The 24,035-nt window shown below is 38.2% G+C and overlaps 1 protein-coding gene across 2 annotated transcripts in view; it reads right to left on the minus strand.

Annotated features, from left to right (window-relative positions):
* COMMD10 (COMM domain containing 10) overlaps positions 1–21,610 on the minus strand; it is a 100,578-nt gene extending 78,968 nt beyond the window's left edge. Inside the window, exons 1-4 of one of the 2 annotated variants that reach the window (XM_051789485.1) lie at positions 20,962–21,610; positions 20,720–20,810; positions 17,861–17,971; positions 15,387–15,542 (exon numbers count right to left, since the gene is read on the minus strand). In XM_051789485.1, the coding sequence (XP_051645445.1) occupies positions 15,387–15,542; positions 17,861–17,971; positions 20,720–20,810; positions 20,962–20,993 (390 nt within the window). In that variant the 5' untranslated portion in view covers positions 20,994–21,610. The remainder of the gene's footprint in view (positions 1–15,386; positions 15,543–17,860; positions 17,972–20,719; positions 20,811–20,961) is intronic. The other variant, XM_051789484.1, reaches the window with a different exon arrangement.
* Positions 21,611–24,035: the final 2,425 nt, after the last annotated feature.

The following is a 24,035-nucleotide window of genomic DNA, read 5'->3' on the forward strand; positions in this document are numbered from 1 at the left end:
GCACATCTCAGTTAATCTATTACCAGTCCAACAGTTCAGATAAAATCACTAACAGAATAAAGCCATGCCAGAGGCCCTGTACTGTGAACAGCAATACATGCCCTGCATCCTACAGTGACAGTAATCTCTAGATGCAAGATAACAAAGGGTGGCAAAAACATCTTCCATGGGCACGGCTTCAAGACAGAACATCCAAAATTTATTGCAGCTATACCATTTACATTTACACATTAATGTGTGTTATATTACATTTCTTTGTATGCTACATCAATACTATAACTATGTCATCATAACTATATAACAAACACTGAAAGCCACATGACTAAGCAAAACAAAAGGAAAATTATCTTGACATATTAACCACCACTGCCAGTCCAAGAGGGCTATGGAGTTTAGCCAAGACCAAAGTTAAGGGAAAGAGACAGTGTCAGACTGACTTTAAGTACAGAAACAGGACAGTAGGAAGAACTTCAGCAGGTCAGCCTGCAGTATGTCAGCTGCTCTGCAATTGATTAGGGCTTCAATCTGTGATAAAAACAAGTAAGTTTACATTTTAATCAAATCGATGAAAGCATGCAGACAACACAAAGCGACTTGGTGAAGACACATTAAGTCTGGTCTAGCTCATTTTGTGGTAGGCATAGCTTTAGTAACAGTATGCCCACAGCCTATGAATTAGAGGCTTTAAAGAAAAGTTTTATAAATTATAAAAGCAGATGAATTTTTAATCATAATTCTGCTTTGATTTCCTCTAACTCCATTACATCTTGGTTGGTAAAAATACCAGCGCATTGCCCTTCTCACACAAAAGTAAAGAACACTACAAAGTGGATTCTGAGTACATGTTCAAGTCAATGACACTAATGGACAACTCCGCTAAGCCCCTGTGCTGGTCAATATTTTCCAGATAATTATACCAGAATGATACAGCTAGAAACATTTTTCTCTCCACAAACTTCAATAAAATTTAGTAAAGAAATTAACTCCGGTTCTCTCAGGAGCATGAAGATACTACCTTATTCTCGTTTTTTTATCAAGAGAAAAAGTTTAGTTCAGTTAAAGAAATTGGTAACAGTCAACAGAAAAGGACTCAAGTCCTGAGTTATGGTGGGAGCAGCCCAAAGCAGGCAACCAGGAACAGTATCACCTATAGATAGAACACCTGGGCACTAGGGTCAAACACAGGGACAGTAAGCAAGCTCAGGCTCTTAGTCCTGCAGTCTCTCAAGCTCCAGCCCTGTGCTCCTCTATTTAGAAAGGACTTCCTATCAGCTACTTCAACAGTTCATTACAGCAGTATGGAAACTAAGCCTTAGACAGGTTAGCAGCTTTTTCTGCATTATAAAACAATGCCACTAGAGACAAAAAAAATATCCCAGAAAGTCTGACTTCTAAGACTTTTCTGAAGTTGTTAAATAGTGTACTCTATGTAGCATGTTCTTAATGTTGTAGCATGAAGAACAAAGCATCAAAAATAAATAAATTAAAATTTGTGTCTTCTTCTTCACTTCTAATACACATCTATCCCAGAACACCATAGAGGGCTCAGAACAAATACAATCTACGTGGCAGCACAGCAGCCTGAGCTTATAGCTGAACAGCAGCCATAACTCTTGTTTTATATTGCTTTACCTTAAAATTACTTGTTTTCCTGTACAATTCATGTCTCTTTTCTGTTTTAAACACAGTTGTATGAGAACAAGTTTTGATTAATAAATTACATACTGCCTAAGGCTTAAAAATGGTCTATTTTCTTGAAAGAAAAATGTCACACATATTTGGTTATGGTTATGTTTACTTAGAAGACATTCAATAGCCTGAAATGTCAATTAACCTTTTGAGAGTGGTGACATGTCTTTGCATGGCATTTGTGTCAAGGCACAGTATTTGTTAGCCACGAAGTGGCATACATTTTAGAGCCAATTTTTTTTCAAATATGAAAGGACTACAAAATTATTTTCTACAAGTCGTCTTACAACAGAAGTGAAAACAGAATGATGGAAGACGCTATATGGTGCCAGAATCTGTGACATATTAACTGAAAAGCATTTACTGGGGAGGGGCAGAAGTATTTCTCCATAACAAGCATGAAAACAAAGCCATGTTTTTAGCTACTGTAGACCTTTAGCTTCTTTTTACAATTTCTTATCAGCAGTTTAGAAATGTGCTGGCTACCTTGTTACTGCAACAATAAGTACTGTGGAAAATGTACTATTTAGTGCTGTAACTTCTCACTGGTATCTCTGGCACTTACTTAACCTCAGGGCTATGTTTAGAAAACAAAAAATAACAGATGCAAGCTGGAAAACAAGGAAAAAACTATAGATACTAAATAAAACCAATAGTAGTAAACATGTATAAAAATGCTTCAGATCTGCTCCATGAACCCAGTGGCAAATGATTCATGGCAACAAAGTTACACAGAAGCTTTTGACAAACCCTGTAAATCCTCAGTTCCTGTGTCCATTTTGTTTCACTCAGGCTTTGGAAGAGGATGTCACCATACCCAGGACTAAGAGAGATGAAAGAACTTACACACTTCCCCCTTCCAGCACTCACTCAGTACTAGCTGTAGAAGAGATAAGGTGTTATACCTGCTACACCAGTTGTGTACCCACAGACACAGTGCTTCTCAGTGACCACCCACAACTGTCCCACATTAGAAAGCAGCTAGTTCTCCTATTAAAAGAGGATCTGACCCTTCAACTGTAGATGAGCAGCACCTTTACAGGTACATAAATATATCATCTCTGTTCTATTATGAACTCTATGATAGCCACAGTCATTTTCCTCCAGTGTAAAACATGGGATCTTCCAACTCATGCCCACTGTCCTGTCCACCAGACTATTTTCCATGCTAAATAGTAGAATGTAGTATTTTACATAATAAGACAAGATCATCAGCAATCTAGCATAACTATGGTAAAACACCTGGGTCAAAGTCAGTCTCTGCAAAAAGCCCATGTGCACCAAATGTCAAGACAGCTTTTACATCTTATCTAATACAAACTTCAAGCATGACCCCCAACCAAATCAAGGATTTCACATAGCCAAAATTAACATCCACAGAATCCACCATTTCCCTCATCATTTATGGCCCATTATGTTTTTACATATTCTCTTGTCTCTTGCTGGCATATTTTTACCACAGTTCCTTACTTTCACTTTTAATCTGCCCATAAACTTTACTAAAAATTAAACCCAAACTGGGAAGAAATTCAAGGAATCTGATAAACATAACAAGTTTCTATATTAGTTGTCAAAAAAAAAAGTTCTCTTAACTACATAAATACATACTCATCATTGAGAAATCCAATAAATGTTCTTTGGCAAAGAAATTCAGGCTAAACACAATCATCTTAACTATATAAGAACCAGGTTATCAGACTCATAAACAAAGGACTACGACTTTGAGAAGGAAAGCAGACTGAATGTCCAGAACAGTCATCCTTCAAGTTGGAAGGACCAAGAACAGAGCTAAAGTGACTGAGAAGCTCACATTGAAAAAGATGTTGGTAAGAACCCAATTTGAGGAAAGAAAATAAGTGGAAATATTGTGAAATATGGAAAACTAAGAGTGGGAACAGAATTTCAGAAAATACGCAAGCACCTAAAATGTCTTCCCTAATACTTGCAACTTCAGCCATTCAAAATATCTGGAGCAGGGTGCAGTACTTTTAAAGGAAGACAGGAGAAAAGGGTTTAAATGCTCAGTCAGTACCAGAGCAGGGAAAGGGGATATTTTTTATTTTTGGTCTTGTTTGATAGAATCAGATCACACCTCCTGTCTATCGCTATACCTACGAAAACTAGAAAACTGGAGTTTTCATACAAATTACCTGCTTCCAGAAGGTGGAGCTTTCAGAAGGTCATCTAATGTCTTAACAAATCATTATAGAAACTAGAGAAGACCAGTATTACAGCTCTCAGAACTGATTGATACAGCACAGCTTACTTCTTACCACAACGCAAACATGGTGCCATAATACCATGCAAATATCCCCCCCATGGTTAATCTGTGATTTGGCACCTATTTACCCCTTAGAAAGCGCTTTAAGCATTAGTTCAGAGAAAGCAGGAGCAACAATGAGTAAACAAAGCACTGAACCTGCAAGAATAATGGTACAGAAATACTGCTTGGACACATAAAATCAACATGACTGCAGTTTTTGTAACCACCAGACATTTACACAGTTATGAAACAGCCAATTACTTTACAGTTCTAATTCAACTCATTATGAAGATCTAATTACTCAGTTCAGGTGCCTGCACTCCATTCTCTGGCAAAATTTTCTGCTTTCAGAACACCCACCTTTCACTAAATAGAGCAAAATATTGTATACTTCAGGTCTGTGTAATCCTAAACCATAAAATCATAGTCTTCAGTTAATGTGAGAATAATGATGTTATATTCAGAAAACATACATGCTTCAGAAAATATGGGCAACTAACCAGCATTATGGGTTAAATACTACTTAACAAGCCACTACAGACAAACTGGCAACAGAAAAGATTATGAAGACCCTGGTATATCCATTATTAGCCTCTCTGAAAAGGAAATGACCGTTAGCATTTGTACAGGGAGAAATACAAATGCTGATTAACATTTAGCAAACAGAAAAAAAAAAATCTTAAAACTAGAGTTTCATCTTGAAGTCCAAAAAGTGAGAAAAGCACACTACTGGGCTGAACTTGTTAACAAGCCTGATGGGCAGAGAATGCAGAAGCAATTCTAAACTGGCAGCAGTGTTTTCTGTAGTTTTATGCTTATGAGAGAAAAAAAACTTATGAAAACCCTGGATGGGAAAGGAACACATAGCATAAGCAAACTAACATATCCAACTTGTAGAAGTCTACTACTACTACAACAAAAAATGTTTTCGATGTTTTCGGTATTGCCAAAACATAATTGGTAAATAAAAGTGGTAACATTACTATATATTTGTTAATATTTGAAAATCAGCAATACAATAATACAGATTTTCAACAGTATTATTTCAATTGGGTATTTGTCAATGGGCTATAGTTTAATTTGTCTGTTTGGACTTTTTTTTTAAAACAACAAAACTCTCCAACATGTCCCTTTTTAAGTAGCAAAATATTTTCATTACTCTAAAGTTGCTAAGGGGCTCCTGAAGTTTTCCAACATGATTGAGGAGAATTTTAAAGCAAACTGAACTTGTGGCCCACAGAACTAAAAGCCAGTAACATTAATCTTTAGAATAACTAGGTCACATGTCGTGAATATTGAGAAGACAACCGTGTGCTTATAAAAGTATGGTATGATACTAAATCTTATTCACCTAGTTCATAACACACGCATCAGTTCAGTCAAATCAGACTCCAGTGACATCACTAACGTGAGCACAATTGAAAATAAATCCTAAAATCCCTTCTGAAAATTCAAATCTTGGTACAAAACAGAGTGCTTCTAATCATAAAATGGTTTGGGTTGGAAGGAACCTTAAAGATCGTCCAGTTTCAACACCCCTGCCATGGGCATTGATACCTTTCACTAGACCAGGTAACTCAGAGCCACAATCTGGCCTGGCCTTGAACATTTCCAGGCATGAGGCATCCACAGCTTCTCTGGGCAAACTGTTTCAGTGCCTCACCACCCTCACAATAAAGAATTTCTACATAATATCTAATCTAAACCTCCTCTTTCTTGGTTTAAAGACACTACCCTTTGTTCTATCACTACATGTCCTTGTAAAAAGTTCTCCAGCTCTCTTGTAGGCAGACCCCTTGTGGGGTGGACCCCTCCTGGTACTGGTGGTGCTGAAGGACTTGATTAACATGGACACCCCTGTTCCTGATTGTCAGTAGCTTCCTATGGCTCAGAATGCTGGTTTAGACTTGCATAGCTAAGAACTGACATCCAGGTCTCCTGACTTTAGGTCCATACTCACAGACTCACTCCAGGGTAATTTAAGTGCATCTATAGTTACTTTCCTTCCCAAACAGTCTGATTAATTTAAGGACACACTGAAGCAGTGTAATTGACTTAAATTCTGTGAGGTTTTTAAAAACTGCATAAAGGAAACAGATCGCCAATAACTTCTTACTGACTCATTTTTTACAGGTACCACAGAAAACAGTCTTCCATTAGGCAGAAGCCTAATAAACTATTTCAGATAAAGTAGGACAGTTACAGCAATACAGAAATTAGTTTCATGCTCCACTGGTATATAGAGCCACCCATTTGATTTTCAAATAATTTAATCCTTATTTTGAGAGGCCATTTATTTCAAAATGATCTGATATTTGTGATAATTTCAATGTTATCACATTATATGCACATGAGATTATGCTTTTCATAGCCTGAAAAAAAAACTGACATGCTTATCAATAAAGCTTTTTCTTCTATTTCTACCAAATATGGTGTATTTGTAAGAGCACAGATCAGTTTACACACAGCCACTACTCATGGAATTAAATTCAGTTTCATGACTACATCAGTGCTGGAGTGCTCCCTAATTAAAAGGTCACTTTAATTCACGGTCTAAAGTCAATATTGACAATTTAAGATTGCAAAGTCTAAACTACTATTTTAGTGTGAAGACTGAGTAACTAACACAGTGGGAGACTGCATAACAGAGGGATGAAAACCCAGCCTTCAGTCCATTCTTGAAGAAGTAGATTTATGATTGCTGGAGAAATAAGGAATTACACTTTAATAGCTCCAGTGTGAGCCAAAACTATCAGATGCTTTAAAAATGAAGCCTGACGAACTCCAGAAGGGCACTATATGAGGTACCTGCTTGCAGTAATGGGGAAACTTAACAATTCAGTGCCTCTGCCCACATGTACTTAAGCAAGATACCTTTGGTGTCCCCAAAGACAATTACAGAGAGAAATTAAATCCAATTCTAACAAATGAAATCAGAATTTTGTCTTTTTATCTGGGATATTAACTCAATTAATTTCAGTTATTTTTCCCTCTAACTTGAGAGGGATAGTTCAACTTTAAAGATTAAATATTTACTGTAATAATTGAAAGAGCTGTTTATGTAATTTAAGACGTCCATACTATCATCACTGAAACTGTTATGAACAGTGAAGTAGGAGACAAGGGCATATGAAAGACATCTTCAGGAAATCTTTGTCTCATATTACTGGAGTAGTATATAACACACTGACACAAAATATTTAAGAATGTTTTCCAACCAACAAAATATTTGGAGAAAATTAATAATCTATAACATAAGACATTTTCTAGTGCAGCTCTTTCACTTACAATACATTTATTTCAGTTTTCTAACAAATAACATAGAGGAAAATTAGTATGGAAACCCACTCAGTTTAATTCTTGAAAGAGTAATTGCTGTAGTTCCTCCACTGAAGTCAAAGTATTCCTCAATTCATTGTACAAAAAGAAGATCAGAATACTCACATTTGAAGTTTGGGGATCTTCTCCATCTTTCAATAATTAATTAGACAAAATGTACTAAGCTGAAGTTGAATACATGAATACTTTTCATTTAAAGAAAGTATTGCAACATGTATATTTGCTTTTAAAATATTAACTGTCAGTTTTGTATGAATGGGAAAGGACTAAATGTGCATTATACCTTAAAAAAACCCTAGCCTACAATGCACTACTCTAAATTCATACCTGTGTTATCACACCAGCATAAAACTAGAGGAAACTACTAACTCTGCTTTCTAAAATTTTCAGCCAAAGATGCCAATTCTGCTTTTCATCAGCACACTCAGCACTCCAGAATCAAAAATCAAAATTAGATATGAAAATGTCAATTTTGCCTGCTGTGATAATGAAAATAATTTAGGAATAATTTAAGATGGATGACAAAACATTCCTGGATTTGAACTCCTTCAAAAACTCTCCCCAATTACTTAAAAAAAGAACATTTCCGCAGGGGACACACCAGCAGGATGAAGCCAAAAGTGTATTCAATATAGAAAACAAATATTAAAACAGAAAAAAGGGGCAAATTTTTGAGAGACAGCAATAATTGACAGGCACAATTTGCCAATCATCACACCTAGGGTCTTCATCACAGAAATAATCTCAATCAGAAGGAGAATGTTTCCTTTAAAATAAGCCCCAGATCAAACACAATGGGAAACTCGAGCACTGAGGACATGGGAGATGACTGCATAAACACATTGATTCCTATTCTCTATTGTTGCTACCAAATTCAGTTGAACTAAGGCAGTATGAATATCTTTGAAGGAAGTTCTGGATGTTGTAGCTTCTTTCCAGTAGGTCTCACTGTAACAACTGATCCATGGGTGAGGAGGTCTGCAGTAAAACAGCTGGATTTTCACATTGGTTACATAAAATCTCTGACTACAGTCCTTTACCATTTTCTTACTAGCAATGGAAAAACCTGACGGTATACAGCAGTTAAAAATCTGCCCCTCTACTGCACAAATATATTCAACTTCAATACAATTCAGTATCCCCTTTTCATAAATGGATTACCAAGACATTTTGTAGTTTCCGTGAAAAGTACTTTTCAATGGCACATTTAAAATCCTTATAAGACTCATATTTTATCTGTAGATGTGAATCACAAATTGAAGGACCAGCATCTTCAGCTGATAATACTAGGCAAATCTTCAAATTAAACACAAGACTTGGAGCAGGCACCACAAAAATGGTATGTAACTATCAATAAAACCTTACACACAACCACTCATTCATAGAACAAATTCAGGATAATAGACTGGGATTTTTAACTGCAGCTAAAGACAGTCAGAACACATGCACAGCCAAGTTTCAGCTACAGTGACTCCTACTACATTTTAAGACTGGACTTTGAAACTATAATGATAATCATAAGAAAATAAGAATCCCTGGATGGATCTTATCACTGGATGGATCTTATCTATCTGAACAAATTACTGGAATGCAATGTCAAATCAGATTCTGCACTAATCTTGCAGATAGGGCAAGACCATCAGCAAACAGGTAAACAAAACAAAAAAGCAACTGGGAACTACATTTTTCACCAGTAAACAAGAATAACTAGAAACAGAGCAAGTTGTAACACAAAGGCAAGAAAAGGGTTGGATTGGGTTAGGCAGACAGACAGTGAATTTACAGAATCCTGTAAAAACACTGATCGAATAGAACACAATTCCCGAGGGGGAAAAAATAAAATCTGAAAGTTTAAAAGAAAAAGAAAAAGGAACTATTTATGTAGCTTTGCATCTTAGCCTCAAAAGAAGCACTGTTAAGACCAAGAGACTGAAGGTAGGTTGGGCCAAAGACTTAATCGAGTGATTAAACCAAGTAAGCGGGATAGAGGCACTGGATGTGAAGAAATCTTCACTAACGCGAAGAAACACATTATGTTTGCTGTGAAATCCTTGGATTTCTCAGCACAACTTTTCCTAGTGATATCAGTAATTTTAGGAGGTAGGAAAAAAAAATTAAAATTAAGTGCAGTAAGTGTTTTAACTTTGTAAACTGGGATTTTCAGCTTATACTTAGTGCTAGAAAAGGCAACAGGAGCAAGCCAAAGAGCAAGTACCACAGTTACTTCTCAGAGAAGATATTAAGAGCATATTAAAAATAAAAAAAAAAAAAGAGAGTGAGATTTTAATCTACAAGGAAAACATGCACTAATTATGTACCTAAATCCACCTTAATTGGTGAATATGTAAAGCCAACCAGATGCTTCATCCAAGATCACCTCTCTCCTGGAGGGGTAATTTCCTCTGAATTCCCATTTTTGTCTTCAAAGATAAAATCCTTTTCCCTTGAGCAAACCTTACTTAGCACTTATGCCAAGAAAAGTGATATTTTCAGACATCTTTGCTCAATATTCAAAGCAAAACCCCTCATCTCTTAATCTTTGAGTTTAAAAAAAGAAAAAGACAGACACTAAAAAGTACCAGTGTACTTCAAAAGGGAGGAAACAAAAGAAATAATATGACATGAAATTGGTAGAGCAAGACTAGTGCTACACAGCAACTTCAAAAGAATTCTCCCTCAATGAAGTTACTGGAAGTTTTCATCTTAAACGGATTTTTACTGATAAGCAGCTACTTTGAAAGCAAGTAGAAAGAGACTGTATAATAAACATTACAAACAGCCTTCAAGTTTCCCAAACCCCAGTATTTCAGGATTCCCTTTGTGCAAAGGTAAATGTGGTGGTGTACTCCGTCTCTGGGAAATGTGCTGGCACAGAGCTGTGGTAAAAATGCACACTATGACCACTTTAATCAAATCATAGCAGAAGAATATATGGCAAGGTGGGAAGGTTAGACAGATTTCAATTAGAGATAAGGCACAAATTTTCATTAAACATAAAAAAGATCCCAGAAATTACCTGCCATTTCAAGCCTTGAAATCACAACCAGACCCCTGTTCCAAAAGCTCCTTTACATATTGAGGAAAAATTATCCTTTGTATTACCCAGAAAGTTACACAGGATAAGCATGGTATTCTTTTGCAACTTTAAAAGACGGTATTTTGCATGTAGGAACAGAACAAAAGTTTCAGATGTTTTAAAACATTCTCAAAATCTTATTTCAGCCTTTTTCAGAAGACAGAAAAGGGCAAGGAGAGGAAGAAACTCATTAAAAAATCCGCAAGTAGTACCTAAAAACTGTAAACAATTAAAATTCCTACTTACAAAGCTGAGTAAAAGAATAAGACTCAATTGTGCTGTAGCTGGCTACTAAAATAAATCTCAGCAGGTACAAAGCTGTGTCTTTAGTACATATTTCATCATTTGCATTGTCTTTGTCTCTGTCGGCATCATATAATGTAAGTGGGTTCACAATTCATTGTGACAACGCCCATAGGTACAACACTATTCGTGACCTCTGCTTGTCACTGTAAGAATGACTAGTTGATCAGACATAACAAGGAAACTAAGATTCTTTCTGTTTGAGCTGTATTCCTCCTATTTTGCATTCTTCTGATATCTGAAAGCATTTTCTGCCACGACATGCATACACAGAGTACATCAGTTCTCTTTGTCATAACCACCACAGTATGCAAGTGTTTCAGACTATTTCTGTAGATTTGCCAGCCTTTAGCAAAGGGAATTTAGCATATTAACATTGCATATACACCCATTAGCAAGAAGGCCAGTTTCTGAGAAAACCACTTTCAGAGTTTTTCCCATATGGCTTCAAACAGGCACTCAAGATACAGAATTGACAGCTCTGTCAAGAATTTTAGGTACATGATTTCACTAGTTGCATTCCTACGCATCATTATATTAAGAAATGCTGTCTGAAAGCTATAAAAAGCTTCTCTTGCTTGGCAACATAAGACTCTTATCTTTTTCATGACACATATTTAAAGGATACCCTGAATAGTTTCCCAAAACAAGAAAGGTATGAGGCATTTAGTTGGATCTGCCTTTAAAACAGAGATCTGCACAGAATACCAAAAAAACATACAGAGAACATAATATAGGGGAAGGGGGAAGTGGAGAAAAACAATAGAATTGATGAAAAATTGCTGTAAGAATTCAGAGTGAACCCTACTAAAAGTCTATCTCTTCTATGCAGAGAGGAGAAAATACATTGTAATCTGATCAATGTGTTCTCATTTCTAAACTGATATATTACCAATCAGAGACTTAAAAACTCAATCAGATTGATACTGGAATATTATCACTCACCTGTCATTATAGAGGCCAAATTAAGAATGTGTTCAAAGGAAAAAAATAATAAAAATACCACCATTCTGATTGACTAGGACTGCATTATACAGCAGAAATAATATCATACAGACACTGCCATATGAATAAGGATTCAATGAACCAATTAACACAGCAGAATATACATAATTAATAACCCCGTGCAGCTGAAGACTGCCAATAGCTCAGTGAAGAAAAATGAAAAGATGAAGTGAGAAAACTAATAGTATTAAACTGTTGAATTTTTGGTTAACTCTACAGTTTTTCTTCATTCCTGGAGTAAGAAATATCCCTATCTATTAAGCAGTGTGCACAAAAAAGACCTACATTCAAAAAATAACAGGTTTTCTCAAACAATTAGTGTCCAATATGCCACAGAAATCTTCAACTAATCAGTACTCTAGGAAATACTTGTTCTGTTGCTCCAACAAACTCAATTTGATTTGCCATCCTAATGAAGGGATCAACCAGCACACTACCACCTACATCTCTTGCACAGAACTGACATACCCAGAACTCAGAATACTGTTTTTTAACAACCTTTACTTTATAGGCAAGAAAAGAATCTGGTTTAAGAGAAATAACATATCCACACAGGCAAATTATCTGTAAGAAATTACTTCTCATAATAACTAATGGTCTTGAGTCCAAACCGGAGCACAGGTTCCAATGTCTGCTCAGTATGTAAACCATACCCCTGATAAATAAAAAATAAAACTTTCTGTCATTTTTTATTATCTTAAAACAGCAATGAGATTACTGCCTGGTCCTTCTTGTGTATGCTACAGAAAATAGGCTTAGTGCCAGTATTTCAATACTTTCAAAATGGACAACTTGTAAGTACCAGGTGTCAGAAGATACTCAGGATTATTTTGCCACATGGATTTTAGTAAAACACATGATAAAATTCCAAGATCTTTCTTAGTTACTTCATAAACTCTGTCTTGTACACAGTTTCCCTGCACATCCTCACATGTTGTAACAGAACTATGAAGACCACAGTAACACTAATCATGACCTTTATTCTACACTTGGACCCACATGAGCAATCCCATGGACACATCCATTAAAGCTGCTTAAAAGAAAATTCATAGTTGCTAAGTGTACAGAGAAGCACACGGTAAGTATGTACCAAAGAAAGTACCAAAGAATCACATAAACTGAGTTCTAAATTCATATGTAGTTCTCCACACCACCTGAACAGGTCAGTAGAAGTCTCTACCAGGTCAGTAAAAGTCCCTACCAAATATGCTAGTGATAACCAGAAAGCCTGTATGTATTTTTAAAAGAATATGAAAGTGAAAAAAACCCCAACAACCAGTATTCATAGACTCATAGAATGGTTTGGATTAGAAGGGACCTTTGAAATGCATCTAGTTCAACTTCCCTGTCATGGGCTGGAACATCTTTTAGTAGATCACACTGATCAATGCCCCATCCAACCTGACTTTGAACACGTCCAATGACGGGGCATCCACAACCTCTCGGAGCAGCCTGCTCCATTGTCTCACCCCCATCACCCCCTTCCTTATATCCAGTCTAAATCCATCCTCCTTCAGTTTAAAACTGCTGCCCCTTGTCCTGTCCCAGTAAAAAGTCTCTCTCCATCTCTCCTGTAAGCCCCCTTTTGATTCTTGTAGCCCCTTTAGAGTACTGAATGGCTACAATAATGTCTCTCTGGAGCCTTCTCTTCTCCAGGCTGAACAATCCCAACTCCCTCAGTCTGTCTTCATAGCAAAGGTGTTCCTGCCCTTGTAGGACTTTAATGGCCCTCCTGTGGACCTGTTCCAAGATGTCCATCTCTGTCTTCTGCTGGGGGCCACACAGCTGGATTTGACACTCCAGATGGGAGGAGCAGAGAGGCAGAATCACCTCCCTCAACCTGCCGGCCACATTTCTTTTTATACAGCCCAGGATACAGTTGGATTTCTGGGCTGCAAGTCCATATAGTTGGCTCACATCAGAATTTTCATCCACCAGCACCTCCAAGTTGTTTTTCTGCAGGGCTGCTCTCAATACATTCATCTCCCCAGTCTGTGTTGATACCAGGGGATGCTCTGACCTGGGAGCAAGACCTTGCACTTGGCATTAAGAACCTCATGAAGTCTACACGGGCCCTCCCCTCAAGCCTCTCAAAGTCCCTTTGGATGACCCCTTCCCTCTACCTTACCAACTTCACCACTTAACTTGATGTGATCCACAACATTGTGGACAGTGACACAGTCTCACCAGTCTCAACATGACCTTAAGTCATGTTGGTCCCTCTCTCTGAGGTAGACCTTTATTATAAAGTCACCACAAAAAGTATTAATATTCCAGTAAGTCTATTTCATACCCTATTCACGTTATTTTCTTCCAAAATATAGCATAAGTATGTCAGAGACAGGTGAAGGATTAGAAGGAGGGAACTTCCATGGAATGAGAGTGAGAAACCTCACACTATGTTGTTTGAAATAAAAAACACACTCTTGTTTAATATTTCTCACAATGACAAAAGAGATATACATTAAAATCAAAAGATAATGGATATATGGGTTTTAAAAAACATCAGTTTTCCCTCAACTGGTAGAAAATCAGAAATCAGGCAAGTACACAGACTGAAACCTCCAGGTTCAGGAAGTAAGGGTGAGAAATAATCATGTTTGAGGGTGCAAGACAGCTTCTAAGTCATAATGTGAGGCATAAATTTCCATCAAAGAGGTTAACTGGAGATTCCACCTCTATGCTTTTATCCAAGGTGCTGAAGAGAGGGCATCCAACAAACAGATTTTCTGATCCAGTTCCATAACTCCCGTATTCCTGGAATCTGAATCACATACCAAACTACAAGGCACATTTGACCAAAAAAAGCCTCATTATGAATCCAATATCAACCATACACAGAGCATGAATAAATCAGCAAAAGAAATTCAAACATCCCTACCACGCATCAATCTTCAAGATTCCTAAGGAAAGCAAATGTCATTCCTACCTTCAAGGGTAAGAAGTAGGACCCCAGGAACTAAAGGTCAGTCAGCCTCACCTCAGTCTTTGGCAAGATGATTGAACAACTATTCCTTTTCTATGTTACTAACAAAATCATAAACTAACAAAATTAATCTTATCTCAACAAGATATATAGCAATGATAAAAATAAAGAAAGAAAAAGCGAGTCAGTGTTCCACAATTCTTTCCAAATATTTGATCTTGGCTGCCACTTATGTGTTCTATACACAATTCCTTATGCATTTGAAGACTTATTATGAATCAACAAAAGGATGTTATTATACCTTCTCATAGATGTAGACATCTATGCTAGAGATACAATGAGACTTCATAGCATGTAGCAAGTTTTAACTGGTAATAGGCACACCGGAAGCAAGACTATCATGCCACCATAGAAAAGTATCTCAAAATTGTAAGAAGTATCTCACAAAATTCACCATCCAACAAGCTCACAAAATTAAAGATGACAGGTGCTCAGATGCAAGTAATGAGAATCAACAGGCTGATGAGCTAAACCACCACAAGTGTTCATGACTGCATTTTACCCTTGCCCTATTGAAGGCCTGTTCACAAACACCTCCAAAGGGTGAGTTGGTTGCACTACTTTGCATTGCTAATAAGTATGCTGGCTTCTCACAAAATTTGTATCTTAGTTTAAACTCTTTGCTTAAAACCAAACCAATACAATTTTATTCTCTCTCAGGAAAAACAAACAAAACAAAACAAAACAAAAAAACCACCAAAACAAACAAACAACAAAAACATTACCTTCTGAGGGGTCAAAACCCTCTGCCTGAACTTTTCAATCGTATCTTGACCTGCCGCCGCCCATGCAGTAGCAAATGCTTCGGCTTTGTCTTGATCCAGGTGAATGCTCTGTAGCTGCTGTTGCAATGACACAGGCTTCAAATTATGGTAGACTGCCTGTTAAGAGGAAAAATAACTGCTGTTGTTGAGCGCTGGTCTACAAGTCACTCCAGATATGTTCTACCATGGATGGCCACCATGTTCACACAAGATTTTTACGAACAACTCTACTGGGGGACTACAAGCATCCTGTTGTTCTTCTTAACCCTTTAACTGAGAAGACAGAAAAGCATAACTATCTTAAAATGCAACATAACAAATAACTCTTCTCAAGACAAACTATGAAAAAACACACATACAAGCGAAATCTGAGTATTTGTTCAGATTTCCACTGTACATAATACCAAAGCAGTGATCACTGAAAAAAACCTGGGCTTTGAAGCCAATTGTGACCAAAAAAAAAGGATAACTTTTCCAAATTCACACTATTCAAGTAAGCCTGAACTATGAAGTAGTATTCCAAAAAGATGAGTTCACCAAAACTGAAGGAGTCAGATATTACCTCCCTATTAGCATCATTTTTTTGTGTTTCACACGGTGCATAGTATGCTGGTCTCCCCTTTCAAAACAGGACTCTGTCATCACCAGGTCAGGGAAAAAAAAGAAACAACACATGTGGCAAAGACCATACAGAAGTCCTTTTATCTCTAATGTGTCCATAGACCAAAGGGCTGCTAAAAAAGTTATGCCCTGTGATACTGTTTGAAGCTGGCTCCCTGCCAAGTCTCCAAACCTTACCACAAGAAGTACCCCCCCCCAAAAAAAACCTCAGGGAGAAGAGGGAGAAAAAACAACTAAGAAAACCCGAAACGAGAGAGAGACAGCTAAAGTGATATATATAAATATATATAAATATATTTACACTTATGTTACAGTTATATACAATTGAAATATATACAATTTCACAAGGGAAAGGGAAGGGGGAAGGGAAAAGGAACAAAACCAAAATAAAATATATATATATCCCAATTAGTAACCCAATGTCTAACAAAGAGTTAGCAAAGAAATATCTCACTACTCTTCTGGGACAACCAAGAGTCGCTCTGGAACGATCACTGGCAACCTCTGTCTCCCAAGGTCGACAAGGCCTAACCAGGCCTCGCTCCCCAACACGGCAGACTCAACAGCAGGGAACCTGCACCTCCGAGCCGCCGGAAGGAAAGAGAATGAAGGCCTCTCCTCCTTTCTTCTTATAATCTGGCTTACGTAAAAATCATAGGGAATACTGGGTAAATCTGGACCCTTCCTTGGTTACAAACTGGTCACCAAGGAAGGCCTAGCCCAAACTACCACACCCTGACAGAACAAGTAGCTCTAAGAAGCACAGCTATCAGCAAGAACACATACATGTGTTCGCATACATGTAGTCCATCTGGGACTCCTTTTTTTTTTTTAAATGCAAAAGAAGCAAGTCCTAGAGGAGAATAACTGCTTTTTCTGTTCATCTTCAATGATTATAATATAAATTAAGCAACCTGATGAAATAATGACCAGGCAATAAACAGGCAAGTCTGATGTTTTGCTGAGATGAAAATTCAAAATTTTAGTCTGGAGGGGATCTCAGGTTTCATTTTCATTTTTTTGGTCGGTAGGAGCCATGGGGAAGACTGTTTGCTTTCCTTCTAAAGCAGTGGAATGTGTCAACTAAGTGTAGTGATCATAAACTGACGTGTAAGAAAGGACCAGATTCAAATCCCACAACAGACCATCACTATGTGTTCCCCTGGCACAGACTATAGTTTCTATAATTACAGGAAATGGACAGAAAACATCATGGGTGTGACAATTTTTAAGACAGTTAACATATTTACCACATAATACAATGGCTTCCCAACCTTAGTAGAGGCAGACTGCAGAATTAGAAAACCTTCTCTGTTTACAAGGTATTTAGCTCTACATCATGCAGTCATCCACTCCTCCAAACGCTAGAGCTGCATGAGGTGTGTCTGTTCACCTCAGTACAGGCTGCTTCTGGGCATCAAAGTTTTCCATAACTGAATCTTAAGGCAACTTAAGCAGTGATCAATAATGTTACGTAGTATTTTCCTTACAAGAAAATGGCTGACTTATTTACAATGAATAAGAGGGAAAACTATATCTCATAATTACCATCACTTCTCTTGGAGTCATGCAGACCTCCCTTCTACCAATAACATCTACATTAGCTGGAAAATCAATCCACAAAGGCAATTAGTCCCATCCAAATCAGGAAGGCATGAAAACAAAAGCAGTAAAATCATGAACCCAACACATATATAATATACTACAGATATATGTTTCCACTAATTAATTTTTAACTTGACTTTTATATTTTCAAAATCTAATGTGGGATAGAAAAATACATTTATCAATGCATAAGGATGAAAACAAAATACCTGTTCTAAAATGAAGGATATAGTTTCAAGAACCAGATGAAGATCCTGCTTTTCCAGTGAAAAAGCTATTTGAAGTTTTTCTTCCTCCTCTTCACTGAAGGTACTTTCAGCCTGAAGCACAAAAATGTTTAGTCACAATATTTCATTTAAGGACCAAGAACTTACTTGTTAAAATAAAAACATAGTGGCTGTCCAGTTGTTTCTAAATGGAAATAGCAAAGTAAAGTTCTTTTCCAACAGAAATATACAAGCGATTCCTCTCACTGAAAATCAAAATTGAAAGTCAACAGTACCACAGGATTACTTGAAATACAGTAGAAGAAAATGCTTTCTCTTTGCACCTGAGAGACACTAAAGAAATATTTTTCTTTCAATTATCAGATCCAACCACCTTTTATAAATAAAAATAAGACAAGTACTAAGTCCATTACCTAAGTCAGACCCCAGAGAAAACAGAAGGCAAAACTGTAATGAAGTTAGTTGTGTATGTTTCTTCCACTCCAGATATCCTTCTACAAACCACCCATGCTGTTATTAAGGAAATAAAGGCCTAATGCATATTTATTTTTTAAGTCAGATTTGAGTCTACAAACTACTCTATTACTGGAGACTATTGAGAATGCACTGTACTTTTAAAATACAGCAGTTGTACTTATTATATGGGAGAAGATTAAACAGTAATTTAAATGCAGATATTGCCTTCTTTTAAAATGTAATTACTAACAAATCTATAATACAGACAACAAAACACCATATTTAGATCGCTTAGTAATGCAAAACTGCAAAGAAAACAAGAAAATCAATTCAGCTGTCAGAATAAAAAAATGAGGCAATTACAAATTTCAATGATTGCAACATACATAACAAGAGTATCAAAATGGAAACATTATTTAAATCATTAGCCGTTGGAGGGAAACACAGAGGGTCTGCTTTGTAAGGAAAGTGAGTTCATTTAAAGTTTCCAGCAATTTAACCAGCTCTAAATACTTCAATACTTTAGAAAGGTCAGCCGAACTACTCAGGAGATTGAGTTGGTTAAATTACAATTACCACGTCCCTCATGTAAATGTTGATTAAAACTGTGAAGAGCTACTAAAATGCTATGGAGTAGTAAAAAAGAACAAACCAAACAAAAAAAAGAAGTTAGTGACAGTTCGGATTTAACGATGAGTTAGTATCCATGCAAAACAACCGATAAAACTCTGCAATAACAGCAACATCCAAGCAAGTAATTTTGATAGGAAAAATACCTCAGCAATTGAATCAAATGAATCCTTATAGCCTCAGAATTATAACCTTTAATACATTCACATTTTTTTCCACATTGCTCCTAACCTGTAATATTTTAACATTTAGTTTGTAGCATGTGTACAGAAAACAAATTCTGTATTTCTTATTCTACTTTTTCTGGACACAAAACAAGGGAATAAACAAAATCTAACACTGAAAGACAACAAAGCTGACAAAATATATTTCTGGTGTAAGATTTATCTTACAGTTTCTGCTGCAATATTTAGTGCAAAGTTTAGACCTAGTCTCCATTTGGCATTTTGGCACGGTACAATGAAACTTACTACTGATTTATTTTATTATTTTTTTATTTATTCTGCAATTACAAATATCTTCTGTAAAGGTGACAAAAATATTCACTAAAAGTTCTGGGCTTTATTTTTAACCTCAGTTTCACAGGTGGCTTTGGTTGATAGATATGCAGAAATGCAGAAAAATAAACAAAAATATGCATTTAGTGTTTCGCTCATGATGTACAATGTGGTATACGTAAAATTTTCCTTAGAAAGGATGTTCTTTGATGTTTGATCTTTGTATATTTTGAAGCCTAAACATCAAGAAAGGAGATTTAATCCACAAAACAGAGAGCAGCTAACAAGCTCTAAGTGATGTCCAGGTGTTAGAAAAACAAATTACTTGCGGTAGAATTGCGTTTTTAAGGTTTAGGGTTCACATGCTTCAGGGATCTCAGACCTAGGGTGAGGTTAACAAAGCTTGAGAAGAAGGATGTATCACTGATAGTGGATACAAAAAATGCAGAATTTAGGGTCCACAAAGACATTTGGCAGAACTCCAAAGATAAGGAAGAAACTAACAAAGCAAACTCAGCAACCGTGCGGAATCCACTCCGACTGGGTAAAAGGTAATTCTGGCAACGGGAGAGCACGACCGCAGACTCACAGCCACAGACCCAAGTAACCCACCCATCCAAAAGCGAGAGACTGAGCATGTGGACTAATTGGCATGAGAAGCAATGGAATCATTAACCAATAGAAGACAGGATACGAAGTAATAAGACTACTATGTAACTTGCAGCAAAGGAACACTAATTCCTTTGTTTGCTAAAATGCATAAATAGTAAAAAAGTTTTGATAGTTGGTGTGCTTGATTTGTGAAATTCCACCAGTCACCCAGCCTTGCACAACTGTGAAATAAACAATCAACGTCTCTCTCGAGCGTGCAATTGTTGGCTTTCTGCATACAAGGTAACGAATCCGATTTTTGTGGACAACACTCGCGAGGGTAGGAGCGTGGTTTGTGCCAAAGGCCAAGGAATTCGCGTGTCCTGACAGCGCCCTGAGGCACTGGCGCCAGGAGGCCTCGGGTTATTTACGAGCACCACTCGCCCTCACGCCATTCACCTTCTGCCAGTAGTTACCGGCTCTTACTTAATCCACCTGAAATAGTTCTCAAAAATTAGTGATGAATGAAATCAAGACCTAAAATCCTCTAATCGAGGAAATATCAGGCTCCGCCCGCAGCCGCGCCGCCCCAGCGCCGCCGGGCCCGGCCCCGCTCCCGCCCCTCCCGGCTGGACACGGCCCCGCAGGCCCTCCGCGCCCCGCCAACCTTCAGGTGCAGCTTCTGGAGAAGGCGGGAGAGCAGCCGCGGGAATCGGCCGGAGTCCACGGCGTTGAGCAGCGACACGGCCCTGCGGATGCTGCGCGGAAGGACAGGGGGCGGTCAGAGGGGCCCTGTCCCTGCCGCGCCCCAGCACCGCGGCGAGATCTGCCCCGCCCTGCCCTGCCCTACCCCGCCCTGTCCCGCCCGGCCCGGGACAGCGCAGCCCGGGGGAGCCGCAGCACCGGTACCTGTCGCTCTCCGGCACCACGGGCGCCGCCATGACTGCGGCGCGAGCCCGCCCCCGACGGCGGCCCGGCGGGGCCAAGCGCCTCCGCCCCGCTCCTCTCGCAGAGAGGGCAGCGTGAACCCACGGAATCGCAGAATCAGTTAGGTTGGAAAAGACCTCTGGGATCACCGAGTCCAACCTGTGACTGAGCACCACCTTGTCAACTCTATCATGGCACTAAGTGCCACGTCCAGCTCCTTAAACACCTTCAGGGCTCGTGAATCCACCACCTACCTGGGCAGCCCATTCCAAAGTCTAGTCATCCTTTCTGTGGAGAAATTCCTCCTGATGTCCAACTAAAACCTCCCGTGACGCAGCTTGAGGCTCTGTCCTCTCGTCCTGTCCCTGGTTGCCCGTGGCCAGGTCCTGGCTGCACTTCCCGCATGGCTCTGCAGGAGCTCCAAAGCTGGAAAGGTCCACAGGGACGTTTTGTTCCCGTGTGGGAGCGCACAGACAGCCCCAAAACACCTGTCATCACGATTCTTTTCTTGTCATAGCAAGCTGCCACCCTGCCGGTAACAGAGTCCGTGGAACCTACAGCAGCTGTGTTCCCCAAATCACCTGTGCCCAGGTACGACGCCCAGAGTGCCTCCCTGTCACACGCCATTTAACTGCCCTTGTAAGGCACAGAGCACACCATGCCTTTTTTCAGGCAAACTACAAGGTTGTCAAGCCACATGAAGAGAACCATTAAGTTTAAAGCCCCAGGGGGAAGCAGCACTGGACTGTGTGTTTGTACTTCAAGGGTATTACCTCGAGTGGATGCAATGCCTGTGAGACCTGTAGTTTCCATCAGATTTGGCTGATATTGAAAAATGTGTTCAAAGACAATGGGATGAGCACACAGAGGAACAGGCAGCATGGCTGTATAAACCTTGTTTTCCTAGGAAACTAACAAAAAGTTTTAATAATCTTGAAAGGCTTTTGAATGTGGCTATGAAGGTTTATAAGGTGTGTCATGAAGGGTTAGTTGTACGGTAATAAAATTATGGTAGGCTCAAGAGGCAGGTGGAAAAGGTTGGAATTTTTTGAGGGTACTGTGAAGAAATGTTTTATAAACATATATGCTAAAATCTTGCCTGTGTTGAACTGAAGGGAATTTAGTCACTAGGATCAATTTCAATATCGCCAGGACATCTGAAAAGATAATGTCTGTTTAAGTACACTTGGCCTAAAGAAGCAATTTGGGGGGGGGTTGGCGGAGAGGGGGAAGTGACAAGCCTGGCTGTACTCCAACAGGAATTTTAAACTAGAGGATTCCTAGCTGAGACTTTAACAATATTTGTGCTATACCTCTTACCAGAAGTGGGGCTCATAATCATTGTTATGAATGGCAATTACATTTTTCAAGCTGTTGTTCTAGGACTAAACACAATTACATTCAACTATAACATCTGGTTTTCTGTACTCTTATAAAACATGGAAAAAAACAATATTCTTGCAAGAAATATACTTGGCTGGAAAAGAGAAATGAGTGTTTTGCTCCACACTGAAAAAAAATAATGTAACTTCTTGTTCTAGGAAATCTCCCCTGAGAATAGAATTTTTTACAGTTTGTTCAGGCAAAATGGCCAAGGACAGCTGGAAGTCTAGACATATGCATACTTATTTTGTAAAGTTCCGGCTGATACAGGTATTGGATGCGCCACTCAGGTTTGCTGCCAATTCTCTGGTTTTATAAGCTGGACCTATTTTAAAGTGTTTTCTTTCACATTTTGCTGCATCAAATAAATATTCAAAATAGATAATCAAACCAACAAACATTAAGAACATATCTGGGCAGGATCCTGAGCAACCTGCTCCAGCTGGGCCTGCTTCACAAAGGAGGTTTGACTTAAGATCTCTTGAGGCTTCTTCCACCCTGTATGATTCTGTGTTCAGAGACTCACTGAATACAGACAGGAAAGAGAGAACCTAATTGGAAATAATAAATAATTAAGCTAACCTGACAAGGTACTGTCAAGTGCAAAATTAAATAATTTTTTTTCCTAACACCTTTTCTGTTCCTGAAAAAGAATTATAAAAAGTTGATACTTCTCATGCATCCATTCACCTATTATTGATTTGTACTTGCATCCATGACCCACTTTTCCAATGTGAAAAACAGGTTTCTTTCACTGAGCTCCTGATACTACAGAATGTATTTTATCAGTTGTTTTAACTATCCATCTAGGTAAGACATATTTTGACTCAAAAGGTTCCACTTGACATGCGAATGGATGTTGTATGGGCTTTTGGATTAGTCTGCTCAGCACTCAGACAAAATGTTAGGCATCAGGGAGTGACACTTCAGAGCATTTAGCTGCTGATAAATGTTAGTAATCTTGCTCCCTGACAATAGTCTTGAAAAGCTCAGTTTCCCCTGCTTTGCATTTCTAGAAATTGAAGTATATTTTTTTTTCACTGTTTTGTCTGTGCTCAAGCCTTTTTCTGTCATTTTTATCCCTGTAATTTTTCCTTACTTTTGAAGCTGCACACAAAAGAACATGTTGAACTTCTTCAAGATCTGATTTGGACAATATTCCTGGCAATGTGTAATGACTAAATAGTTGTCCTATAACTCAGTGAAAATAAACCAGTAATGTTTGACGTAAATTTTCACTTTTGGCCTGCAAGTGGCTTAAGCGATTGAAGTTAGCAAGCTATAAATTTGTGTGGCAGGAATTGATTTGAAATATTGTTGAAAAAAGTTGTTTGTCTTTTTGGTTTTCTTTTCTTGTAATGTAAGTTCTAAGTGTTTCAGTTAAATTACATCAATCAGAAATAAATACTCCTCTGTTGCTGTTTGTGACTTTTACCATTATGAAACAATCTGCCATTATTTCTGTTTGCAGAATGTAATCTCATTAAAATCACTGGGACTACTTGGATTCTGCTTGGAAAGAGACAAGGGGACTCTTAGTTTATTGGTTCTGCCTGCTGGTTCATTGTTTGCTATTTTTGTGGTTATATATGAACATTCACCAGTCATGTGAAGGTCTTCAGTTTAATTGGGTGATGCGGTTCTTCAGAATAGAAATCGGAGCTGGATAGCCT

This window comes from Manacus candei, unplaced genomic scaffold (genome assembly GCF_025592945.1).
Source record: "Manacus candei isolate 608988 ecotype Guabito, Panama unplaced genomic scaffold, ASM2559294v1 h1tg000027l, whole genome shotgun sequence".
In the NCBI taxonomy this organism is placed as follows: domain Eukaryota; kingdom Metazoa; phylum Chordata; class Aves; order Passeriformes; family Pipridae; genus Manacus; species Manacus candei.